The sequence below is a fragment of the Rhizopus delemar genome, genomic scaffold (assembly GCF_000149305.1).
Source record: "Rhizopus delemar RA 99-880 supercont3.18 genomic scaffold, whole genome shotgun sequence".
NCBI classification, from domain to species: domain Eukaryota; kingdom Fungi; phylum Mucoromycota; class Mucoromycetes; order Mucorales; family Rhizopodaceae; genus Rhizopus; species Rhizopus delemar.
Genome location: NW_027137844.1, coordinates 399,149 through 422,059, shown reverse-complemented (window position 1 = coordinate 422,059; position 22,911 = coordinate 399,149). Strand labels below are relative to the sequence as shown.

The 22,911-nt window shown below is 34.8% G+C and overlaps 14 protein-coding genes across 14 annotated transcripts; 5 read left to right on the top strand and 9 right to left on the bottom strand.

Annotated features, from left to right (window-relative positions):
- Positions 1 to 510: 510 nt before the first annotated feature.
- RO3G_16042 (uncharacterized protein) lies at positions 511 to 886 on the bottom strand (the record flags this gene model as incomplete). The annotated part of the gene is made up of 3 exons (XM_067670626.1): positions 511 to 648; positions 705 to 773; positions 836 to 886. The coding sequence occupies 3 exons, from the start codon at positions 884 to 886 to the stop codon at positions 511 to 513; spliced, it is 258 nt and encodes an 85-aa protein (XP_067526727.1).
- A 772-nt stretch (positions 887 to 1,658) lies between these two features.
- On the bottom strand, positions 1,659 to 2,189 carry RO3G_16041 (histone H2A.V; the record flags this gene model as incomplete). The annotated part of the gene is made up of 3 exons (XM_067670625.1): positions 1,659 to 1,964; positions 2,025 to 2,117; positions 2,187 to 2,189. 3 exons carry the CDS (start codon positions 2,187 to 2,189, stop codon positions 1,659 to 1,661), a joined length of 402 nt encoding a protein of 133 aa, XP_067526726.1.
- A 440-nt stretch (positions 2,190 to 2,629) lies between these two features.
- RO3G_16040 (uncharacterized protein) lies at positions 2,630 to 3,155 on the bottom strand (the record flags this gene model as incomplete). Its single annotated transcript, XM_067670624.1, has 3 exons — positions 2,630 to 2,635; positions 2,921 to 3,048; positions 3,101 to 3,155. The coding sequence occupies 3 exons, from the start codon at positions 3,153 to 3,155 to the stop codon at positions 2,630 to 2,632; spliced, it is 189 nt and encodes a 62-aa protein (XP_067526725.1).
- A 531-nt stretch (positions 3,156 to 3,686) lies between these two features.
- RO3G_16039 (uncharacterized protein) lies at positions 3,687 to 4,263 on the top strand (the record flags this gene model as incomplete). Its single annotated transcript, XM_067670623.1, has 2 exons — positions 3,687 to 4,107; positions 4,253 to 4,263. 2 exons carry the CDS (start codon positions 3,687 to 3,689, stop codon positions 4,261 to 4,263), a joined length of 432 nt encoding a protein of 143 aa, XP_067526724.1.
- A 300-nt stretch (positions 4,264 to 4,563) lies between these two features.
- Positions 4,564 to 5,015, bottom strand: RO3G_16038 (60S ribosomal protein eL32; the record flags this gene model as incomplete). The annotated part of the gene is made up of 2 exons (XM_067670622.1): positions 4,564 to 4,869; positions 4,926 to 5,015. The coding sequence occupies 2 exons, from the start codon at positions 5,013 to 5,015 to the stop codon at positions 4,564 to 4,566; spliced, it is 396 nt and encodes a 131-aa protein (XP_067526723.1).
- A 495-nt stretch (positions 5,016 to 5,510) lies between these two features.
- Positions 5,511 to 5,753, top strand: RO3G_16037 (uncharacterized protein; the record flags this gene model as incomplete). Its single annotated transcript, XM_067670621.1, has 2 exons — positions 5,511 to 5,642; positions 5,700 to 5,753. The coding sequence occupies 2 exons, from the start codon at positions 5,511 to 5,513 to the stop codon at positions 5,751 to 5,753; spliced, it is 186 nt and encodes a 61-aa protein (XP_067526722.1).
- Positions 5,754 to 7,288: 1,535 nt separating this feature from the next.
- RO3G_16036 (uncharacterized protein) lies at positions 7,289 to 9,042 on the bottom strand (the record flags this gene model as incomplete). The annotated part of the gene is made up of 2 exons (XM_067670620.1): positions 7,289 to 7,627; positions 7,687 to 9,042. The coding sequence occupies 2 exons, from the start codon at positions 9,040 to 9,042 to the stop codon at positions 7,289 to 7,291; spliced, it is 1,695 nt and encodes a 564-aa protein (XP_067526721.1).
- Positions 9,043 to 11,775: 2,733 nt separating this feature from the next.
- On the bottom strand, positions 11,776 to 11,955 carry RO3G_16035 (uncharacterized protein; the record flags this gene model as incomplete). Its single annotated transcript, XM_067670619.1, has 1 exon — positions 11,776 to 11,955. The coding sequence occupies one exon, from the start codon at positions 11,953 to 11,955 to the stop codon at positions 11,776 to 11,778; it is 180 nt and encodes a 59-aa protein (XP_067526720.1).
- Positions 11,956 to 12,310: 355 nt separating this feature from the next.
- RO3G_16034 (uncharacterized protein) lies at positions 12,311 to 13,338 on the bottom strand (the record flags this gene model as incomplete). Its single annotated transcript, XM_067670618.1, has 4 exons — positions 12,311 to 12,636; positions 12,700 to 12,740; positions 13,103 to 13,281; positions 13,321 to 13,338. 4 exons carry the CDS (start codon positions 13,336 to 13,338, stop codon positions 12,311 to 12,313), a joined length of 564 nt encoding a protein of 187 aa, XP_067526719.1.
- Positions 13,339 to 15,607: 2,269 nt separating this feature from the next.
- On the top strand, positions 15,608 to 16,138 carry RO3G_16033 (uncharacterized protein; the record flags this gene model as incomplete). The annotated part of the gene is made up of 2 exons (XM_067670617.1): positions 15,608 to 15,735; positions 15,781 to 16,138. 2 exons carry the CDS (start codon positions 15,608 to 15,610, stop codon positions 16,136 to 16,138), a joined length of 486 nt encoding a protein of 161 aa, XP_067526718.1.
- A 651-nt stretch (positions 16,139 to 16,789) lies between these two features.
- RO3G_16032 (uncharacterized protein) lies at positions 16,790 to 17,570 on the bottom strand (the record flags this gene model as incomplete). The annotated part of the gene is made up of 3 exons (XM_067670616.1): positions 16,790 to 16,804; positions 16,986 to 17,156; positions 17,202 to 17,570. 3 exons carry the CDS (start codon positions 17,568 to 17,570, stop codon positions 16,790 to 16,792), a joined length of 555 nt encoding a protein of 184 aa, XP_067526717.1.
- A 364-nt stretch (positions 17,571 to 17,934) lies between these two features.
- On the bottom strand, positions 17,935 to 19,312 carry RO3G_16031 (uncharacterized protein; the record flags this gene model as incomplete). The annotated part of the gene is made up of 8 exons (XM_067670615.1): positions 17,935 to 17,961; positions 17,991 to 18,086; positions 18,141 to 18,220; positions 18,273 to 18,462; positions 18,530 to 18,608; positions 18,672 to 18,990; positions 19,037 to 19,127; positions 19,184 to 19,312. 8 exons carry the CDS (start codon positions 19,310 to 19,312, stop codon positions 17,935 to 17,937), a joined length of 1,011 nt encoding a protein of 336 aa, XP_067526716.1.
- Positions 19,313 to 20,220: 908 nt separating this feature from the next.
- Positions 20,221 to 20,526, top strand: RO3G_16030 (uncharacterized protein; the record flags this gene model as incomplete). Its single annotated transcript, XM_067670614.1, has 2 exons — positions 20,221 to 20,365; positions 20,420 to 20,526. The coding sequence occupies 2 exons, from the start codon at positions 20,221 to 20,223 to the stop codon at positions 20,524 to 20,526; spliced, it is 252 nt and encodes an 83-aa protein (XP_067526715.1).
- A 1,067-nt stretch (positions 20,527 to 21,593) lies between these two features.
- RO3G_16029 (uncharacterized protein) lies at positions 21,594 to 22,874 on the top strand (the record flags this gene model as incomplete). The annotated part of the gene is made up of 2 exons (XM_067670613.1): positions 21,594 to 21,707; positions 21,768 to 22,874. The coding sequence occupies 2 exons, from the start codon at positions 21,594 to 21,596 to the stop codon at positions 22,872 to 22,874; spliced, it is 1,221 nt and encodes a 406-aa protein (XP_067526714.1).
- Positions 22,875 to 22,911: the final 37 nt, after the last annotated feature.

Below are 22,911 nucleotides of genomic sequence, written 5' to 3'. Positions count from 1 at the left end.
AGTATACCAGTTTCATATAGTTTATATTTGTAATTATAGCTCAATCTTCTTCAACAGATTCACTCAATCATCTTTGAACAAATATGTTACACAACCAAAAAGTAAAGCCATCTTATTGTTATACTACAATGCACCTTTGTTGACGTATTTCATTTGTTTAAGTGTATTTATAATTACTGCTCACAACTCAATCACCACTAGAACTTTGAAAATCTCGTGTGTCTACATAGATTTAATTTCAAAATACACGCTGTTTTATGAAATAGCGAAACATCATGCACAGTGTCTATTTAAAACATGTCTGTGTCAAGTATATTGTATACAAAAAATGCTGAAAATGTGCTACAAGTGGTTTCCCTTCTCTTTCACTTAATATAAACATAGGTGAGTTGATGTTGGATAAGACACATTGTTGATAGCCCAATATAAAAGTATATGTTTTGTTATATCAATTTTATATTTATATATAAGTCAACAGTGAGCGAACTAAGGCATCTTCTTGTTGAATATTTACATGGCACTGTTTCTTAATTCTTCAAGTCTCTTAACAATGAATAAACTAGTATCAAGGAAACGGTCGACACAGTTAGCCAAACAAGCCTCTTCACCACGATCTAATTTGTTGTTAACTTTGTTGATACATTTATCCTATTTATTGCTGACAGTCAGTAAATTTGTTTTCTTTCCCTTTCTGATTCAATTACCCAACAGTTGTCAGTTAAAGAGTGTACGGTTTGTTGAACACGAGCCTTGGCTTGTTCAGCTTCAAGGAACTAACAATTTAGTTTAGTCCAAAGGACTTTTTTTTTTCTTTTTTTTTTTTCCGTTTACGTACTTGGCCGAGTTCACGTTGATCGTTTTCTGAAAATTGGAGTTGTTGAGACATTTTGAAAGCTGATTAAAAAGAAAAATAGGGCTATTTCTGGGACCCCCGCTCTCTTCAGCAGATCTAAAAACTTTCTGCACTCGACAGGTTTCGAAATAATGTGGCTTAGTCATGCCAGTGCATGCCTTATTTTTTCTGAGGTTCAAACATTTGTAGGTTAAAGAGCAGAATAAAAGAATACAGTAATAGAAAGTAGCAGTGTTTGTAAACTTGATAGATATACCGATGGCTGTATTAAATACGTTTAGTTTTTTTTTTTTTTTAAAAAAAAAAAACGAGTTCAGTTTTAAGCTTTTGTGTTTGTACAAATGGTTTAATGTTTGACATAAACTTTAATATGAAGTCAAGTAATTAATCCCAATGTCCTTAGACGGGAGCTTACGCAATAAAAGATATAATATAGCCAAGAAAAAAGAACGCTCAGGAAACAGACGCACATACACGTTTTGCTCTAATCAGATAATAATTCTAAGATTATGCCTCTTGCAATAATAAATAAAATCCATTACGGAAAAAATGTGACATGGTTTTAATATAATTGTCTTACTGCTAACTAAGCAAATCAACTAGCTAGCATGTTTAAATCTAAATGGCTTTATTATTTTAGAATGTTTTCAAAAATACAATCGCTCGTCTTCCTCTTCACTTTTAAACATAACCAAAGTTCTTATTTTCGAATTATTAATTCTAAGTTTTGTTAACACCATTGCATATGTTTATAGTATTTATTATAAAAAATATTGACTTTTGTTTTTTTTTTTTTTCCTTTTTTTTACATCTTCTTTCCAGTCTTTGTATTTCCAATGAGAGATTTATGAATATGAGGAAGTACGCCACCACCAGCAATAGTGGCTTTAATAAGAGCATCAAGCTCTTCATCACCACGAATAGCTAATTGTAAATGTCTTGGTGTAATACGTTTTACTTTAAGATCCTTTGTGGCATTGCCCGCTAATTCAAGTACTTCGGCTGTTAGGTATTCAAGAATAGCTGCTGTATATACTGCGGCCTTTGCTCCAACGCGTGAATGGCTGTGTCCTTTTGATTTCAAATAACGGTGAATACGGCCTACAGGAAACTATAAAGTGAGGCTTATTAACTTTTGCTGTGCAGATGTTTTTTCTCTCTTCTCTTTTACTTGAAGACCAGAACGGGCAGACTGAGACAAAGCGGGAACTCTGCTATCTTTACGTTCACCTTTCTTTGAACCGTTATCAGATACGCTGTCAGCCTATTTTTTTTTTTTTCGTATTAAATTTATAAATATACTTTTCACACTTTTTTTTGCTCTCTTCTTTACCATATTTTTTTTTATCTAAAAAGAAAGAAAAAAAAATAAAAAAATAGAGAAAAAAGCTGTACATGGTTACAATAAACGGGAGTTAAACATTTTGAATTTTATTGGATAAGAAATTCATGTTTTTTTGAATATTATCACTAGCATAATTATGCTTAATGTCACGACGTAGACAGATAGAATAAACTCTGGTCCATTTATTTAACAACCTATGTGCTACTACTACTTCTGTTGCAGCCGCTTTATATGTTCTATCTCCTTTTTAAGATCTTCAAGCTCCTTTTCTTTTTGAATGATTCGATTAGTGATAGTCTATGATAAGCTTGTAAATATACTCAGAACGCTATATAAATCATAGTTGTACCTGTAGGGTTTTAATTGATCCATAATACGCATCGTTACAGTGATTAAGTATAACGGCAGGTGAAACTACTGAATTTAACAAACTATTGCTAAAATAAAAAGATTAGGAAAGTCGAGTAACAAGTTTATTTGACGTAATCAAAATAGAACTACCTTGATGGATTTGGGGTATTTGACATAAATTGTCTGAAATCCAATGTACTTCCACTCATATTAGTTACTTCTAACTGTAGTTTGGTGTTAGGATCTTTTATATCCCAAAAAGCAAACTCATATGTATGCGTAGCTTTATCTAGCAGAGATGAGGATATGATGGCCATACAGCCGTGCTTTACTGTTTCGGAAAAGGACTTCATCCAGAGTTGATCTCTTACAGAAAGTTCTACGTCCGTTTGTCTTCGATATTTAAAGTATCCGACACAAGCGGTTTGATTAAACTGTTTGATGGTATTGCCATACATATCGTAGGGTATATCTTTGACTATTTCATATCCATGAATGACTAGGAGGAAAAAAAATTAGACAAAGCATGTTGTATGCGTTTTTCTATTTACTTATAAAATCTTCTCGGTGTTCATATGCTTGATCTGTATTGTCGTCATTTGCCATGGTTACTCTCGAAGATAGTGCACCTAAGAAGTAGCCTTCCTGAAAATAAAAAGAAATGTTAATCAATTTGCTTACATAAAAAAAAAAAAGATTTGTACAATGTCAATTGTTGAATTTGCACATTCGAATAGCAAAGAGGATAAAATTGTTCCATTTATGCGAACTGTGTAAGCCATACAAAAAGGAAAGAAAAAGAGAGGAGAAAAGTTTATTTCGTTGTTTAAAATGTTATTTGTCCCTTAATTAGTCACCCTCTTTACTCTACAACTTGCTTTGGCCAAACAAATTGAATATAATACAATGAAACATATCAGCATTATAAATATGTTTCGCATTATCCCTTTTTTTTTATGTCATATACCAAATCAATGTAGGGTTAATTGTGAAAAAGAGCCAAGAAATCATGCTAGTATTTGTTTTTAGACCTATGTATTTTGCATTGATTGAATTGGGTTTTTGATGTTTTTCGGTACCTAAATTTCAATGTGGAAAGTATTTACTGCTTGGACTGGATTTTTTCTTCTTCTTGAAATGACACGTAAAATTTTCCTTGAAATAAAAATTGGCAACATTGATCAACATGAAAACGCTTCTGCAAGATACCAAAGTGCAAAAGCTTGGGTAAATCAATGGTGGTCAACTTATGGTTTTACCTCTAATGACCTCGACCAATTTGGACCAGAAGATAGAGAAACTGCAAAAGATATCCTATCTAATGATCCTAAAGCCATCAACGAAAAGTGGTTAGTGGATCCCCCTGAACCATTAAAAGGTGGCATAATAGAAATTGAATTATTCGAAAAGGACTGTCCAAAAACATGTGAAAATTTTGTATCTCTTTGTAAAGGAGGGAAAATTGGCAAAAGCTCAAAGAAGCCTTTACATTATGAAAATACCAAAATGTTTCGTTTAGTTCCCGGTTTTGTTGTGCAAGGAGGAGATGTTACAAGAGGTATGAAAACAAAGAAAGAAAGAAAAAGGAAATTATACGTAAAACTAAGAAAAAAAAAAAAAACAGGTGATGGATCTGGTGGAGACAGTATTTATAATGGAAAGTTTAATGATGAAAAGCCTGGACTTGCAAAAAAGTTTGATAGAAAAGGTCTAGTAGCTATGGCGAACTCAGGTATATTTTTCTGTTAGAAGTTCTCTATGAATCTAATACAATATAGGGAAAAACTCCAATACATCGCAATTTTTCATAACACTTGGAGATAAGCACTCTCAATTTGACAAGATCAATGGCAAATATGTCATCTTTGGACAAGTTAGCAAAGGGTTTGAGGTGTTGGATGAGATAAATAAAGTGCCCGAATCAAAAGAACAACCACAAGAAACAATCACAATTACTCACTGTGGTGAATTGTTATAAAATAAAATTATATTTCTTTTAATAAGTGCCAATTGTTTACTCCTGGGATCTAAGACGAGCACCAGCGTTGATAACCTTAACGTTAAGTTGAGCAGCACGTTCAAGGAGAGCAACACGCTTCTTGGAGGAAACGTTGTGAGCAATTTCAGCGGCATAAGAGCGGTTGTGCATCAACAACAAGTTGAGTTCACGAACGTTGGAAACGGTGAACTTGCGGAAACCATTGGGCAAAAGGTTGCGAGTCTTCTTGGCAGAACCGTAACCGATCTTGGGCATAGGAGCTTGTCCCTTGAAACGTCTACGCATGTTACAATCAATACCCTTAGGCTTTCTCCAGGATTCCTGTACAAAAATATTATTATTCAGTTATTCTAAAAATATTCAGTCTATATACATACACCAACACGCATGAAACGGTTAGATTGGTGGCGCTTGAAGTGAGCAGTACGCTTCTTCACGATGGTGTGCTTTACGGCAGGAGTAACCATTTCTAAAGCTACATTAAATAGTTGATTTAATAATCTATTCAAAGTTTATTTAAACATCTTTCCACAATCAATGTTGTCTATATCATTGTTGAATTTCCTTGGTAAATGTCATCTGCCAGTTGTTTTAATTGACATTCCATTATTAATTACTGTTATTGAACTGTCCCTTTTTGTGTGCTCGTATAACCTCATTGACTGTGGATAGATGGATGTTGTCTTTTATGATCCTTTTTTTTTACCTTCTTAGGGTGAGGTTGGAAGAGGAGGATCTTTTTGCATACTTGCTTATGGATTGTTTTGTTGATTCCCTTTTCCTTGCACCCTCCTTTTGGGGCCCATTCCGGTTCTTCAGCCGGACAGTATAAGCCCCCATAAGTAAACTTATATATGATGTCATAATTTTTTACTAGGTACTCCGATGAAAAAGTACGAGGTTCATTGCTTGCTACTTTTTTTTTTCCCTTTGTCTTTAGTAAAGCTTACAATAATATTAAAATGGCTGCTGGAGGATTAGGATTTCACCCACACTTACCTGGATTCACTCATCGCTTCGTTGGAAAAGCATTGGGAGCCACCATGTGGTTTTGGATGATGTACCGCGCTAAAGAAGATGGACCTGTTCTTTTGGTAAACATTTCAAAAGCAAATAATAAAACTCTTTTTTAAATAATAGTTGCATTGTAGGGTTTGAGACATCCATGGGATCACCACGGCGATCATCACGACGAACATCATTAAATTATTCACAAACATGCAAAATAAAAAGCTCTCCAATTTCATTAGATTGTCAATTTAGTATAGCTATGAAAGAAAGCTTTAAATTTATTATGTTCAAAAGTTAATAATTGCTAATGCGACGAGTGGATCTCTTGAATCGTGTTTCTCTTCTCATTCGTCTACAAAAAATGCGTGATGAATATGTTATGTTTAACAAAAGTTGGAAATATTATGTCTACCTTATGTTTCTTTCTTGTGCAATTAATAGTTTTTCTAATTCATCATTGGGTAATGCTTCTAATTGTGGTTCCCAATGTTTGATTTCTTCCATTGGTCGATATACGTTGTCTAGTGTAGATCTAATTTCTGATTCTATCATGAGCTAAAGGTAGATATAAGAAATTGATATTATAATAAATGTTTGTCTATCATAAATTTACTTCTTCGACATATTGTTTTTTGTGTCTAAACAGTTGTTCGCGTATAGCATGTGATATAATGCTCACATATTCCCCACCTACACCTAGCTCGGCTGTTAACTGTCTACTAAAGACTTCCGGAGCATTTGCACTATCATTTTGTAAATCCCACTCAAATTGATCTCGGTAGTTGACTTTTCCGATTTGTAAATCAAGCTTTTTTAATACAAACAAAGAGTTAAATCAAAGATTATAATACTATTATAAAAATTCACCTTAATAAGAACTCGTGTATGAGATGACGGTAGCTGGACTGTTCTGACGCTTTCAAAATCAAGAACTTGTGAACGTATTGAATCAGCAATAGGTTGAACAAACTTATAATGTGGTAGCTCCAAGTCTTCACATAACATTTCGCCAAATTTTTCTGGTGTCAAGTATTGCTCTAAGAGAATTTTAAGCAAAATATATGCAAAGACCATTTGGCTTCTTTACCATTCATATTCCACAAGAATCTGTCTCGAAGTTTAATTGAATCAATATCGATATCTAATCGTATAGGCACTAATGTTTCCTCTGTTTCTGATATTTTAGTTAAATCAACTTCTGTATAATTCAAGTTGTTCTTTTTCCTTGTAATTTTTGGCCATCCGGTTTTTGTTTGTCCTGTTTGATTTTGTTTATTTACTAGCTTTCTTCTTTCTTCTCCTCCATCGCCGTTTTCTTTTTCTTCATCTTCATCGCTTTCCTCTTCATAGTAATCCTCATCGGATTCACTGCCTGCGAAACGTGTTTTTTTGGTAATATATGATTCGGGTAAAAGTAAAGCATTGTCGTCTGAATGTTTTAGTCGTGCAGGATAAGTAGAAAAAACACCATGTGTTCTATCAGATGGCTTCAAATTGGATAGCATTGGATACGCAACTTGGGTATAAAATAATCCACGCTGCTGCTGCTGCTGTTGTTGTTGCTGTTGTAGAAGTTGTTGTTGTTGTGGTAAGTGAGGTAGTAAAGATGGATTATTTTGCATCATTCTGGTCCTTTTTTTTGGAAAAAAGGAAAGAAAAAAGATGCAGCAGAAAAAATTCTTTAGTGACAGGCTCTTTCCTTTTTAGGAAATTGTCAGATGCTTTTTATTCAGGATGCTTTCATGTTATTGAAATATTTGGGTGCTGCTAATGGTAACCAAGCAGACTGGATAGCAGATACACCACGCACATAATGTTTTGTTGTAAATACTAATTCATTGTAAAATATGCCTTCAACGCGTTTACCAAACATAGCAGATCCAGGGTGTATTTTGATGTTTTGTCCTCCTGTGACACTTTTATAAGATCCATCAGGTTGAAGAAGCGCTGTGTTATGGAAAAAGCCAGTTAAAAAGCATTTTAGAAGATTGTCAGTTTCACTTCCACAAGAGCTGTTCGGATTTATATCGATACGTTCACAAAATCGAATGAGTTGATCTCGAACCTCCTATAAAAGAATCAATAAATGATTCATTTCTTAGGCTTTTTTTTTTGTTTAATCATTACCATTGCAACCTTCATATTTCTATTATTAATAAAGTTATCTCTGCACCACTCAATATCTCCTTTCACTTCCCAATAGGACTTGAGTACATTCAAAAGCGTCAAATGATCACCATCAGAATGCAAAAACTTTTTTCGCGCTTCAGCTGCTTGCTCACGCTTATCAGAAGGTGTAAAAAAAATTGAATCAACAGACAAGAGTGAGATGATTGCAATGGCTTCAGATGTACATTCATATTCTTTAGACTGTATAAGCACTTTGGAATACATTGGATCCAATGGAAACTCGGCCATTTGCTTCCCCACATCAGAAAGTTGACCTTGATCATTTATAGCTCCCAGAGCATAAAGTTCTTCTAATGCACGTATCAAAGAAGCTCTCGATGGTCTATCCATATAATCAAATTCTAAAACGTTGTCAATACCCGTTGCTTTAAGAGCTAAAACGGCAGCTGCCAGATTACATCTTCTAATTTCAGGCACAGTATCATCTTCTAGTTCCCGAAAGGTTTGTTCAGTATATAGTCGATAGCAAGTACCTGCTGCTTCTCTTCCAGCTCTTCCGGTTCTTTGCCATGCTGAACTTTTAGAAATTGGATGAAGCAATAGTGATTCAACGCCAATTTTTGGGTTAAACCCACGAAGCTTCGCTAACCCGCAGTCAATGACATATTTAATACCCGAAATAGTAATACTTGTTTCAGCAATATTAGTAGCCAGAATGACCTTGCGAGTGTTTGCAGGAGCAGGATCGAATACCTTTTGCTGTTGTGATGGGGGTAAAGCAGCAAAAAGGGGACAGACCAGTAGTTTTTGTTGATGTGGGCGTAGTTGAGAGGAATACTCGTTCACCAAAGCTGTTAAGCTTTCGATAGCATCTTGGCCTGGTAGAAACACGAGTATATCACCTTTTGGATTATTTACATGAATTTGAAATATAGATACAAGAGAGGCATCAAGATAATCGGCTTGTGGTTCTACAGTGAACATGGTATCTACTGGATAAAGACGACCTGAAACGTACAATATTTTGGCATTATTGAAGAATTCACTGAATTTTTCTGCGTCAAGAGTGGCACTCATCACAACGATTTTCAGTGGTTCTATACCTTCCTCCCCTTGTTTATGTTTTTCATCACGTATCTGTTGAATTTTTTTAATCATACCAAACAACATATCCGTTCTAAGTGTACGTTCATGGGCTTCATCCAGAACGACTACTTTATATCGAAGCAACAATTCATCTGATAAAATCTCACGCAGCAGCATACCATCTGTTAGGTATTTTATAATCGTTTCTGAGCTTGATGTGTCGTCAAAACGGACTGTGTATCCAACTTTGGATCCAAGCCGTGTCATTGTCTCCTCTGCTACACGCTTTGCTAGGTTAACTGCAGCTACTCTTCTAGGTTGAGTAATAGCAACACCCCCTAATTCCTTCGATGCCAAGCCTGCTTCTACTATAAATTGAGGTATCTCTGTCACAACAAAATGAGTTTGCAACACATTCTGTTCTCTGCATTGGTGTAAACTTACGAGTTGTCTTGCCACTTCCTGTTTCTCCCATAACAATGACTGTGGAATTCTCTGTCAAAGCCTGCATAATTGATTCTCGACCTATTGGAATGGATTAAGCCATATATTCAATGCAAGTTAGGGAAATCAACTTTACCTGAATAAATGGGTAGCTGTTTCCTGAACTCAAGCATTTCTTTCTTTTTCTGTTTGTATTCAACATTGCTTAATTTTTTCTTTTTTGAGTCGCCATTGAGTTTTTCTTTCTTTCTCTTTCTGTTTTCAGGTTGAATTTCCTTGAATTCTTTTTCTATCTCTTGATCTTGAAATTGGACAACCCTTTTCATGCTGTTTAATATAGTTCGAGTACAAGATTTTATTTTTTTTGCGAGTTTCAGAATCTGTTCTTAAAAACAGTCATAAACAGTCACAAAACCTCAGGTCCAAATTGTTGGATTTGTTTTGAATATCTGGCAGCAAAGTTTCGTTTTAACATAAATAGTATGAACAATTTATATTGTACTGGTAGCTAGTATATGTTGGTGGCTAATTAAGCCGCAATATACAAATATTTGAGCCTAGGTACATGATGCTAACGAGCAATGTGTATGTGCAGTTGTTTTTTTTCTTCTAAAATTCTCGAGCAGCTTGTGTATGACAGCCACTAGAAGTTTCTGGGTGTTTTCCTTTTTTTTTTAGTAATTCACACAAAATTATATTATATCATAATGAATATTTAATTTTTTTATGAAAACGGGAAAGGATCTATCGAAGACGAATATGACAGGCCTGAACCAATGGATTACACTGTTGATGAGGAACAGTTTCATCTTGAAACATTGAGCTCGCATATACAATATTTAGCACAACTGCCTCTGGAGAGCGAGAAAATGATAGAGATGATGCAAGTGGAAAAGCAAAAAAAGTCCGGTAGCGATGTTATTATGAAAGATCAATGAAGCGAAATTATACGCGCTATTCTGATTAGGACAAAGTGAGATTCTTTAAGCTGTTATTCGAAAAGTGCCTGAGTACTGCTGCTGCTGCTGCAAAACGACTTGGGACTCACATTCGTACAGCACAAAAATGGACTGCAAAATACGAGAGGGATCCTGATTGTATCTTTGAGAAGCGGAGAAAGACTGGTCGTCCATGTATTCTCAATGAGGAGCACAAGAAAGCCATTCTTGAATGCATTGATGAAAACCCCTCAATCGTTTTGGGCAATGTGATGCAACACCTAAGACGAGCATTCACAGAATTAAAAGTATCCAAAATCACTTTGTTCAATTTTATAAAAAAAAGGTCAAAGAAAAGCTCCCCTGCAGTGGTCACCGTTCCTAAAACACGAGCAAAAACAACAACCATTTTAGGCGCGATTTCTACCCAAGGTCTAATTAAATGCATCCTCAGACTTCCTCAACCCCCATCCAATAAAAAAAGAAAGCGAGGCAAAGGCATTAGGTATGTGAGCAAAGGGACATTTACGGGACACTATGTTAGTTTTCTAAAAGGGTCGCTGATCAATTTCCATTTTTCATCGCTTTGCTCCTTTCTTTTTAAAGATGTAGAGCATATCTCAAGAAGCCAAGCTTGTTTGTTTCTAAAACGTATTATTTAGAAACCAAATAAACTATTCTTTGAACAGTGATAAACGATGAATGCAGTATGTGATAGCTTAAATAATCGTAGATGATGAAATTTGGAAATGGAGAATCGTTTGAATCAGTATGCTAAATTGACACTTTTTTTTTTTATTTGAAGTAAAATTGATCCATTGAAATAACAAAATCAAGATGCCATAACAGTAGCTATTGCTTGATGCACTGAATCGTTTGATTTTGTAATTGGTGAAGCCAATAAATTTGCAAGTTTTTGCAGTCCTTCATTCAAAACCCTGTTGCCAATGATGTGAATCGTCTCAATATCTGTAGCATATTGGCCGATGATGCTGTCAAAAACTTTGCATACTGCCCCATCTTTCTTCAATTTGGATCGCATCGCCGAAACTTTTTGTTTTGCAAGCGTTGGGGGCTTCGTCTCTTCGCTCCTGATCACAACCAACGCCACTGACTGAATCAATTGGGAGCCTAGTCGATATTCTGCGTCATCTCCATCGTTGTCCCAATCTGCAAGAGTGAAAACAGTATAGGGAAGCGTCGTTAGATCATCCGCCGGTTCATTGAACGAACGGCATCGGATATATGTTGATTGATGCTGAAAACGCGTTCGTAGCTGTCGTAATTGAAAGAGGCTATCATATGAGGATATTACTTTGGTATTTTCGTTGATTGCCGATTCGGAAGCAGCATGCCACGCAGATTCCTTGATGAAGAGCTGGGTATTGAAGGACTTAACAGACGTTTCCAAACAGGACGATGAGGTTGTTGGCCCGATTTCAGGATCATTGGATTTATCCAAGCGTAAGCTAGATGTAATCAACCCGTTGAAGGTCTTGGTTCCCAGAATCAGCTTCGTCCCATCAACGTCGCGGATGCTTGTTGACCATACATGAGGGTATTTTGTAATTTCTGGCGGTAAAGAGCTTGATGATGTGCCTCGTCTTGCTCGAAAATTTTACCTATGGGAATCAACGGTACGTCTTCTTCCATAGACTTCGACACAGTTCACAACAATGGTCTTTCCTGAAGATGTGTCAAGCATGATCATGCCTGCAAGAAATCGACTGCACGCGTATCGCATCTGAGGATATTCGGGCCAGTCTTGATTGAGAAACGTGCAAAGGTTGTGGTTCATTTTTGTGTATTGATGGTGTAGAAATTGTTGTGAATATGGACCAGCCTTTAGACCACTGTAAAGCTGCACGGACAAAGCTGTGTTTGTCCCTGCGTTGTCATGCTTTCGCAGCTTTGTTGGCAATACAGCCGATACTGCAACAGTTTGACTGCAAGATTGTAAGATTGAAGATCTGTTTGCTCTTTTGACTTATTTAATTCAGCACAAGAGTCAGCCAATGTCATTCGAATTCGGCGATGTAATTTACGATCAAGATCGTCCAAAGGAACTCTGTAGTTTCATAAGCTTCTCTCAACCGTTTTTTACACTCTACTATATCGACACGCTGATCATCTTGCTCTGTATTATTATTTTCTTAAGTTTCATCTACGTTGTCTTCTGCCGTTTCTTCATTATTAGTAGTACTTGTTGTATAACATACTATCATCTCGCTTTCATCTGCTTCAAGGTTCAACTGGCTAACATCAGTAACTTTGTTGTCAAAGTTCCTGGGGAGACCTGGGAGCATTCCATTTATTGTTTCTGGTTTTACTTTAAGCCGTTCATTAGCTAGAAAAACCATAGCCTGAGCTTGATCCATTTTGTAAACATTCGGATTATTCAACTTTTTACTGATATACAGACATAAAGCACGGTCGTACTGCTGGGCTCGGAAGTGTGTCTTAAAGTTGTCAATAATTCCTGTGTATACAAAATATTAATGAGAAACTTTAAAACAAAAAGACAGCTTATATAGCATTTTACCAACAAATAATAGGCTACCTGGATCAAGAACCTGTAGCTTGCTAGTCGTGTTTGTTAGGAGAAATATCAACTTAATATCATTGAGCGGAATTCTTATTTTATGAACGAATGCATTAACCAAAAGAAGAGTAATTTTTCGATTCTGTCTTCCAAAGGCAACATTTAACTTTTTCACGTATGCTGTGAAAATTTCAATTGTCATCCAAGCATTAGTAGAATAATGGTATTCAATATCATGTTTTTTTTTTTTTTTTTTTTTTTTTTTTTCCAATTGCAGTCATGGATAACAAATTAGCTCTTGCTTTAAAACATTTGGGGCTCTTGTCTTGTGCGATAACAATTGGTTGTCCTTTGTAAGTCCTATCCGAGTTACAGAGCAATCAAACTGTCAGACGAGTTTTACTTTTTTTTAAGGCCATCAAATGACTCGGAACATATGGTTCTTCTTGGTGGTTGCTGGTAATATAAACTTGTTTCATTAAAGTTCATGATATCTTCAGGATCATATGTCCCAAGAAGTTCTTCTGGCTTCCTCAATTCGTTCTGAATGTTTTCAGAAGTCAATTTGAGGATATCGTGTTGCTGTTAGACTTTTACCATTTTTGACAACATTAATATTACTATATAACGTTTCAACATTGTTGAGAATGTTTGATATAGTCTGTTGGGCAAGTGGTTGATATAAATTGAATTCCTTCATAGCCCATTCACCTAATTCTATTTGATTAAGCTGACCAGTAGCATTTTGATCCAAAAGCTTAATTTTTTGAGGAAGAAAGGCGTACACGTTTATTATTAGACATTTTTTTATAGATAGAATCTAAACAAAGAAAATAAATTTTATTATGTCATATATTTATTTTCATCAAAATTATTTTGAGTCTACGACTCGTATATTATCCTTCCAGCAACTTTGATCAAGACTTAAACAAGTTTTGATTTGTTAATGTTCTTACACAATTAAATCTATACCAACCGACAGTGGCCTATGTGGAAACATGTTGCACAAACCTGCCTATAATGTAGCTACAATACATGTTAAGTGATTTCAATTTTTTAACAGCTACGAATTTCGATTTAAGGGTATGTTCTATTTAAGGGTGGCCAAAATTTTTGAAATATCCACCCTTAAATAGAGCAACTACTGTAGTTTTGGATACTTTTAATTCTGTGAATGCTCGTCTTAGGTGTTGCATCACATTGCCCAAAACGATTGAGGGGTTTTCATCAATGCATTCAAGAATGGCTTTCTTGTGCTCCTCATTGAGAATACATGGACGACCAGTCTTTCTCCGCTTCTCAAAGATACAATCAGGATCCCTCTCGTATTTTGCAGTCCATTTTTGTGCTGTACGAATGTGAGTCCCAAGTCGTTTTGCAGCAGCAGCAGCAGTACTCAGGCACTTTTCGAACAACAGCTTAAATGACCAACGATAAATGCTGGTCACAAATATTTGAAAACAGCCGTAATATTTTCAGGATTATAATAAATGTTTTGTGACTTATGAATTCAACTAAAATATTTTTACCAACTTTATTAAGAGAAATAAACGTATGAGTATTTAATATATAATTAGAACAGAACAAAATTTTACCAAAGAATTGTTGGTATTAAATCTTATTAAAAGGAGTTTTAAAGTTATTCAAGCAATTGCAGTTATATCAATTCTTGGTAACAAACAAAAGAGAAGGAAGAAATTTTAAAACAAATCTATCATTGTAAAATAATTGACAGGTTTTTGGGTTTGAAATTTAAGTAGACAATGAGATATTAAAGATTGTTCGAGGTTTGAAAAGACAGAGGAATAGTGACAAAATTAGCACGGCACGGAACATAAAGAATAAACTTTTTCACATTTCCCTCATAACGCGTCTTGATAAAAACCACAGATAATATAGACACCAACAATATCACCAACATTAGTGATGTTTTGAAGTATTGTAGTATCTGGCATATCATACTAGTATGTTAAGCAGTAATTCTTTTTGTTATTAAAACTTTTCGTGCGATTCCTTTACCAGCGATGGCAAATACATTGTAAAAGTAGTTGACAATTGCATCAGTGCTTGTTCCTGTCCGGATACTACTAAGTTTTGCAGGCATATCTTCTTGACAAGTCGTATTACACGAATTCCTTTCTCTTTGTGATTTTCCTTGTTTGAACCACTTTCTGATGACCTGCCAGATGTTGAAGACAGCTGCGATATTGATGAAGCAGAAAACCTTCGTCTTGCTGAATATCTTGAAAATATTCAGAAATATCACAACTCGTTTAACAGCATCTATCAGCAGAAAATGAGCAAGATCAAGCCTGGTATGCGTATGCATACATTGAGTAAGATGGAAGACGCCATGAAGAGATCTGTTGCCAACATCAGAGATGTTGATGAGAGCTCTGCTTCTCTTCCTCCTAGACAAAAACAACAATTTTTTTTATATAATATTATTAAAATAAAACTTCGAAAATTTCATCTCTCAAGTATCAAGTGGAGTATTTTAATGTTTTTTTTTTTTTTCTTTTATGTTATTAAAATGAGTGATACGTCAGAAAATATAATCGCCTTATAATTGGCTGTAAATTGAAATGTCAGAAAGGATAAGGGAGAGTTTTTATGAGAAGAATAAGTCGTCTTTTATTTGACATATTTAATGCTTTTATATACTTTCTACGGATTAATCTTCGGATTACCAGAAGGTTCTTGAAGATGCTGTTTACAGAAACTTCTAGCACAGGAAAGTAACCCAATCAATTGTGAAACAATAGGTTCCCGATATTTTCCCTGTGATTAGCATCTATCATTGGTCATTTAGATTTATCCAATATATGACATTTCAATCAATCTTTGACCAATAATTTCTTGTTTCTCGAATCAGGGCCAACAGAAATTTTATTCTTTTCTTTACAAAATGACTCTTTATGACAACTTTTGTATTATACATGCTGTTACCCCAAAGGACTTGAAGAAATGCTTTGAAGTTCAAGACGAAGTATTTATCAAAGAACAAAAGCATTCAGTTGATATCGTACGAGATGGGTAATAGCTTTGTGAACCTCATGATAATTATTAAAAGTAAAATAGCTTAGAAGATATCTGTCAGCACTGGGTAGCTGTTTGTGATAAAAAGAATGATAATGGAACTGTTGAGTTTGAATATCCTATTGGAACAGTCCGGTTGATGCCTAAAGAAAATGGAGTAGCCAAATTAGGCCGCCTTGCGGTCCTTTCTTCTGCTCGAGGCCTTTATGCTGGACAGAAACTAGTAAAGGCATTCATTGAATATTGCAAAAATAACTCTTATCATACAATCGTATTACATGCACAAATTGATAGACGTGGATTTTATGAAAGACTCGGATTTGTAGTAGAAGAAGGAGATAGTGAGGTGTTTATAGAATCTCACACACCGCATGTTCGTATGTGGATGAGAGACTTGTAATATTATTATTTTTTGGTATAAAATAAACAAGAACAATTTATTGATTTATTTTTTTCTCTCTAAAGAATTTACTTGTTCTTCCCATTACTTTTCCAAAAACGTCAAAATGCTCCACATGATCCCCTATCCATTTCGGTAACTTTTTTTGAATTCGTTCTGTTGCGTATCTTTGATCCAGTAAAATAATTGTTGCATAGTCCCCTTTATGACGTATTGCTCTACCAATTGACTGATTGACTCCTCTCATACAAAGATTTTCATAATATTCTACTCCACCATCAACTTTATTCTATATTTGACCTTAATCCTTTCCTTCTTTTGTTTGCTTTCATCAAACTTACGTTTATATGATTCGTGTGTTCTTTTGCGTATTGCATCTTTTCAAGTAATTCAACAGAATTTCTGTTTGCAAAAGGTAAACCAACCATGATAATTCCTCTATGATAACAATCAGAAAAATAAAAGTAAGCAAACGACAGTATCATTACCTTCCAAGTGAATCAGAAAAATTAATACCCTCAGACATTTTCCCATTAACTACACATAAAAGCATTGCTCCTTTACCATTTTCAGAGTTGATTTGTAATGAATAGTCTCTTAAAGTAGTTTCTACCATATTACTTTCTCTTGGTTCTTTAAATACTTTCTTCTTCATTTCAATTCGTTCTAAAATAGAATTTTCTTTCCATCTATTGTACATTTGCTCCAGATATGTAAAACTAGGAAAGAAGCATATCACACCATCAGGTATAACATTACACAAATTGACTATAGTAAGCCCTGCTTCATCTATCTTTTACCAAAACATTTATTACATCTTTCCTATTAAACACTCTTTTAAACTTACTAATGACACGTCTTGTCTATTTTCAAAATTAAACAATAATTGCTTTCCAGTAGAACCTTTTTCAAGCGTTAAGGTTAATAAATTTGTAGAAGGTATAATGTGGCCACAAGAGAAATGGACAAGTCTTTCTTTTGGTGCAGTCGGAAAGAGATGAGAAAAAAAATCGGACACCTATTTACAGTGAATAAAAAGGAAATAATCATAAGAAATACTTACAGGTTCCATAGTACCGCCTGCTAGAATAATAGATTTAGCTTCATCTACAATTGGCTTGAATGCATTAGCAGGGTTCAAGAGCATGTATTTGATAGAAACTCCTGGACTATCTGCATTTCCAAAGCTGATCACAATACGTCCATCTTTATCTGGATTTGTAAGAGCTAATAAGAATGCTTCGACTTGCGTTAGCGTAGGTATTGAGGATGATAAAGCAGGTGGTAAAGGTGGAGGAGGAGTGACTGAACATTTCGGATCAGAAAGTAGCTGTCTACGCTTTTCTTCTTCCTTTTCTTTTGCTTTATCAATAAATCCATTTAACTTTCGAGCAAGATTACTTGTTTCCAAGTAGTTTTTAATTTTATACATATTTAAATGATCAATGGATGATTGATGTAAGAATTCATTGACATGTATAATACTGTCTTTTCTTTTTGATTTATCAGCCACTTGTAAGTGTTGAATGAGTATTTTGAGGATGCTTAATATTTGCTTGATATACACCACGTTCTTTCCAAGCAGTCGTTCTTTGTATTTTTGTATGTACAGACTTAGTTGATTCCAAGTGAGTTGTATTTGGATAAGTGAAAGGGAAACTGTATACAGCGATGTAACAGTCTCTATCAAATTATGTGCTTCGTCAATAATCACAACATTGTTTTTTAAAGAAATCCCAAGAGATTCACGTGTGTTTGCATGTAAAAGATGTTGATATGGTAATACAACAAGCTAATCAATTCACAAGTAAATTGTGTTGTTCCTATTATTTATCGTTAACAAAGTATTTACCTGAGATGATTTTGCTGCATTTCTTGTCCCATAATACGGACAAATAGATAAATTTTCACCAACTCCAACCAACTCTTCAATGTCTCTTACTTTTGCCTAAAATGTTCAGACTAATTAGATGCTTTTTTATGGTAACAGGAGCACACTTACTATTGCATGATCTCTAAACTGATCCCACTTGAGTTTATTATCCCACGAAGGCAAGAAAGAGCATGGTCCTTTTTTTGATCCTTTGAATCAAATATTTAATTAGTTTTTTCACACAAGTTATTTGCCTCTTACCTTTTTTCTGCATATCAAGACATGATTCGTTGATTCTATGTACATTGCCTAGTTTGCTCACTTCCTTGTTTATACATAAATTTTTTCTAGATCCAAGAGATACTTCGTACAAATTTTTACTGTAAGTTGTTTTGTTTACTTCATGCACGAATTGTGCAAGTTGCGAGTGTGTTCTTGAAGCATAAAAAATCTATCAAACATGAACGTTTAACCTTTTAATTTCTTCAAATTTTTTCTTCTTCTTTGCTGTCCCTGACCTTTGTTTCAAATAAATCTTCGTTTTCTTCTTCCTCTTCATCATTATAAGACACCTTTGGTTTCTTTTTGGTTTCAAATCTAAATAATTTTGTTGAATCAATTTTAGGCTCCATGAAATCAGGTACAAGAATTACTGTTTACTTTTCTAACAAATCTCTCACTTCTTTTGAAAGATGCGAATGGGAGCTACTATTTTGCAAATTATCCTCTTGATCATCATCACTGTGGTAATCTCCTACCAAAAACTCATCATCATTGTCATTATTGATAGTGTTCTCTTTCTTGAATCTTTTTTTGCTACTTTCTTTTGATGCAAGCTCAAATATAGATTGGTTTCGCTCAATATCTCTTACATGCTGAATTCGCTTTTTCAACTCTGCTTTCTTTCTTTCTATCTCCTCTCGTTTGCGATCTTCATAGGAATTGCCCTGAAATGCTGTAACCCAGTCCGGTTCATTGTCTAATTGACAAGTTAATTTTAAAATTCCTTTACTACTTGTAATTACCTTTGGACTCTACAGACTGAATTTTAGTGGTCTTAACTTCCTGATCTTGAAGCCATTTCAGTGATCCACATATCAAACTTAATGATTTGCCCTGGAAGAAATGGTGTTTGGTCAAAAGCCTGAAACGGGATGTATAGATTTCATTACTGTTCCGGTGGGGCTTTCAAATATGCCAATTTTTTCTTGTGATAAAGCATTATACAAGTTACTCATAAAGTCTTTTTGTATAGGGTATGGTTCAAAAGGGAATCCAAACGAATCTAAAGTAGTGCTCATGTTGATTAAATTAAAAAAAAAATCGCGTTAAAAGCAAAAATGTGGTATTTCCACTTCAATTTCGACAAAGGCTGAATTCGACCAATAAAAATTAAATATCAACCAAAAGTGACAGCTCACATTGGCCAATAACAAAGAAAAATTCGATTAGCTTCACCTGCTTATTTCGTCCGTTCGTGTGCCTTTATCGCGATCAGATTAAAAAGAGGTTTTTGCCCCAAAATAAAATCAGATCCAGCCAAATAATACTGAACTTTCCATTAGATTGCTTTCAGAAAGTAAATTCAGAAGTGTCATATTTATCTTAATCATTTTCTTAATGTCGGGTGAGGTCACTCAAAAGATTCCTAAACTAATGATTTGACTATACATCACATATGACGCAAAGTACTATAAGCCATAAACAACTCACTAAATTATATTGTATTATCTTAAACGCTAGATCATATTGTTATATTCTAAGCCTTAGTTTAAATTGCTGACAGTGTTGAAGAGTGAACTAGATCGCGCTTATTTATTACATCACAAAAGTAAACAATAAAGATAAGATGAAAGATATGTATAATTTTATGGGTTGTTTCAATTAAATGGTTTGCAGCGCTGATATCAAATGAACAATCTTCATAACTAGCGCTTATCAAACATAGAAAATTCCTTTAATAAGTTTGGAAGGCTATGTCGCGCTTTTTTTTTCGAATCAGTAGCGATTAAACTCTTGTAATGTCTGGTCTGACTGAATTTGATCAATTACAGCATGCAATATTGCACTTGGTCAAAGTTGAAGCCAAAATACAATATTTCTGCTTTCTATGGCAAAAGGCATGTAGTGTGACTTTTAATGAGTTTTAATTTTTTGAATCAGAGTATCCACACAAGGGTGGAAAGAAAAAAAAAATAGTCTTTATACAATGAACAATCAACCTACAAGAGAAAAACTTTATTCACAATCAAAAGGATATGGATTTAGTCCTGCCTTAGAAAGGACACGTAAACCTTTTGCTGTTCGTAATATTCTGACTTTAGCTGGTCTCTTGACATTTACCGGAAGTGTTTGTAAGTAATCAAAGTTTGGTTTAAACATGATTTAATATTTTAACTCTATTATAGATGCCTATTCTCTTTTTGCAGTTAAACAAGATGACTTTAGTGATGTCAAGTTACCAAATGCACTTCCTGGAGTTCACGATGTTACCAATGAAGAGAAGAAGAATTAGAAAAAGCAGTTTCTGTGTATATGTAATAAATATGTTTATATTGCGAACCTAGCTTCTTCATTTTTATTTTTTTTCTCTGGCATTATATTATTCTTCAATTAGCAAAGTAGATAAACCACTTATAAAGAATCATTGCAGTAGTAAGGTCTCAACTTCTCTTTTATTACTAAGCTTACTACGTATAAATTTGAAAGTATTGTAAGAAGCTTTATATACAACTATCTTATGTAGAGGGAACAGGCCAACAACTAAGTCATTCCAATGAATTCATGCCTTTGTACTTAATCTTAATCCACACCTGTTTATTTTTTCCATACTGTTTAACATATTTCTTGTTACACAATAGTCAAATTAAGGTACCTCCCTGGTGATGACTTTATTTTTTTTCATATTTTTTTTTCTTAACCATGCTGAGAAAAATACCTTTCAAAGCAGATACTGCAAGCTGCTATCGAACAATAAGATGTTTTGCTTATGATGTATGAGAATAAGCAGCTTGTACCTCTTTATCTTTCTATTTAATCTAAAAATCTTCTACCCTAGGGACGCAACAAATTGTCAAATTACTTTATTCCTTCTACAAGAGATAAGACAACAAGCACCAGTTTATCTAGTCATGCCTTGTTATTAAGATCTGGGACGATTCGACAGAGTGGTGCTGGTATATACTCGTTGTTGCCACTAGGTTTGAGAATTATTGAAAAGATTGAACGGATCGTTGACGAGGAAATGCAATCTATTGGCAGTCAAAAACTATCACTACCCATTTTACTTAATCCTGAGGATTGGAAGAAAACTGGAAGATGGGATGGAGCAGCAGGAGAGGTGAAAAAAAAGAGAGAGAAAAGAAAGGGTAATATCTGATACACTTTTAGTTTTTTCGACTTAAAGATAGAAAAGAATCTGATTTATTACTTGCACCAACCCATGAAGAAGAGATTACGCGCCTAGTTGCTTCAGAGTTGAGATCACCTAAACAGTTGCCTATTCGTTTATACCAAATTGGTCGAAAGTACCGCGACGAATTACGACCACGTGCCGGCTTATTAAGAGGAAGAGAATTCATTATGAAGGATTTATATTCTTTTGATCAAACCGTAGAAGATGCTTTCAAGTCGTATGAAGATGTGACTGGGGCATACAAAAGAGTATTTGAAAGAATTGGTGTACCTTTTGTGATTGTAGAGTATACACAGTGAATGAAGAAGCTGTATACTTACGTGTATCTTTTAAATCATTAGGCAGAGGCAGATAGTGGAAATATTGGTGGATCCAAATCTCATGAATACCACCTGGTTTCTACTGTGGGCGAAGACACATTGTTGACATGCTCTAGCTGTGGATATTCAGCCAACGAAGAACTTGCGGTTGGAAGGATTTCTTCAATAGCTGAAAATTCAAGTGTTCCGGAGAAAAGTGAATTATCAACAATAATCAAAAGCCATATAGGTATAAAAGAGCAACCTCTTGATTCAACTGTTCTTTCCTTTCGTGAATCTGGTAACGCTGTAGATGGTGTTCAAGGGTATGCTGCAGTGCTGACCCCAAGAGGACGACCTGCTAATCTTTTGAAGGTGCAAACGCGACTCAGTAAATATTTGAAGAGCATTGAGGAACTAGATGAAGTGGCCACTTTGGAATTAAATCCTTTATCTGAACAAAAGTTGAAAGAGACATCAACCGATCTTGTGCTGCCTAATTTGCATGTATTTTTGGATGACAGTATCTCCCTTTCCTCTCAAGTAGAACCATCCAGCATTCTAACAGTGCATCCACCAGATCATTTTAGAATAGCAAAGGAGGGAGATCACTGTACTTCGTGTGACAACCCGCTCTCTAGTGTTAAAGCAATTGAATGCGGTCATACTTTCTATCTCGGTACCAAATATTCGAGCATCCTTGACTGTGGATTCCGTAAGCCAAATGGTGATAAAATATATGCTGAAATGGGATGTTATGGCATTGGAATCACACGATTATTAGCGGCTTTAGCAGAGGCTTGCCAAGATGAAAAGGGTATTGTTTGGCCAGAACATTTAGCACCTTATCGTGTATGCATTATCCCTACAGATGATCGCAACGAGAGTTTTAAAAAGGTGGCAGACGAAGCTTATGACAAATTGAACCAAGTTTTCAAGAATGATATTGTAGTAGACGATCGTCGATCAGGGTTTGGCGCTAAAATAAAGGACGCTGAATTGGTTGGTTACCCTTATACACTCATTATCGGTCAAAAGACATTGACAGGCAAGCAAACAGTTGAACTTCATGAACGGGTTCAAGGCAAAGAAAGTAAAAAAACAGAAATTCCTTTAGATGAATTGGTCAACGTTCTTGTAAGATTATAAAATAAAATGTATATAATAGAAAAGCTTTCTTTCATTG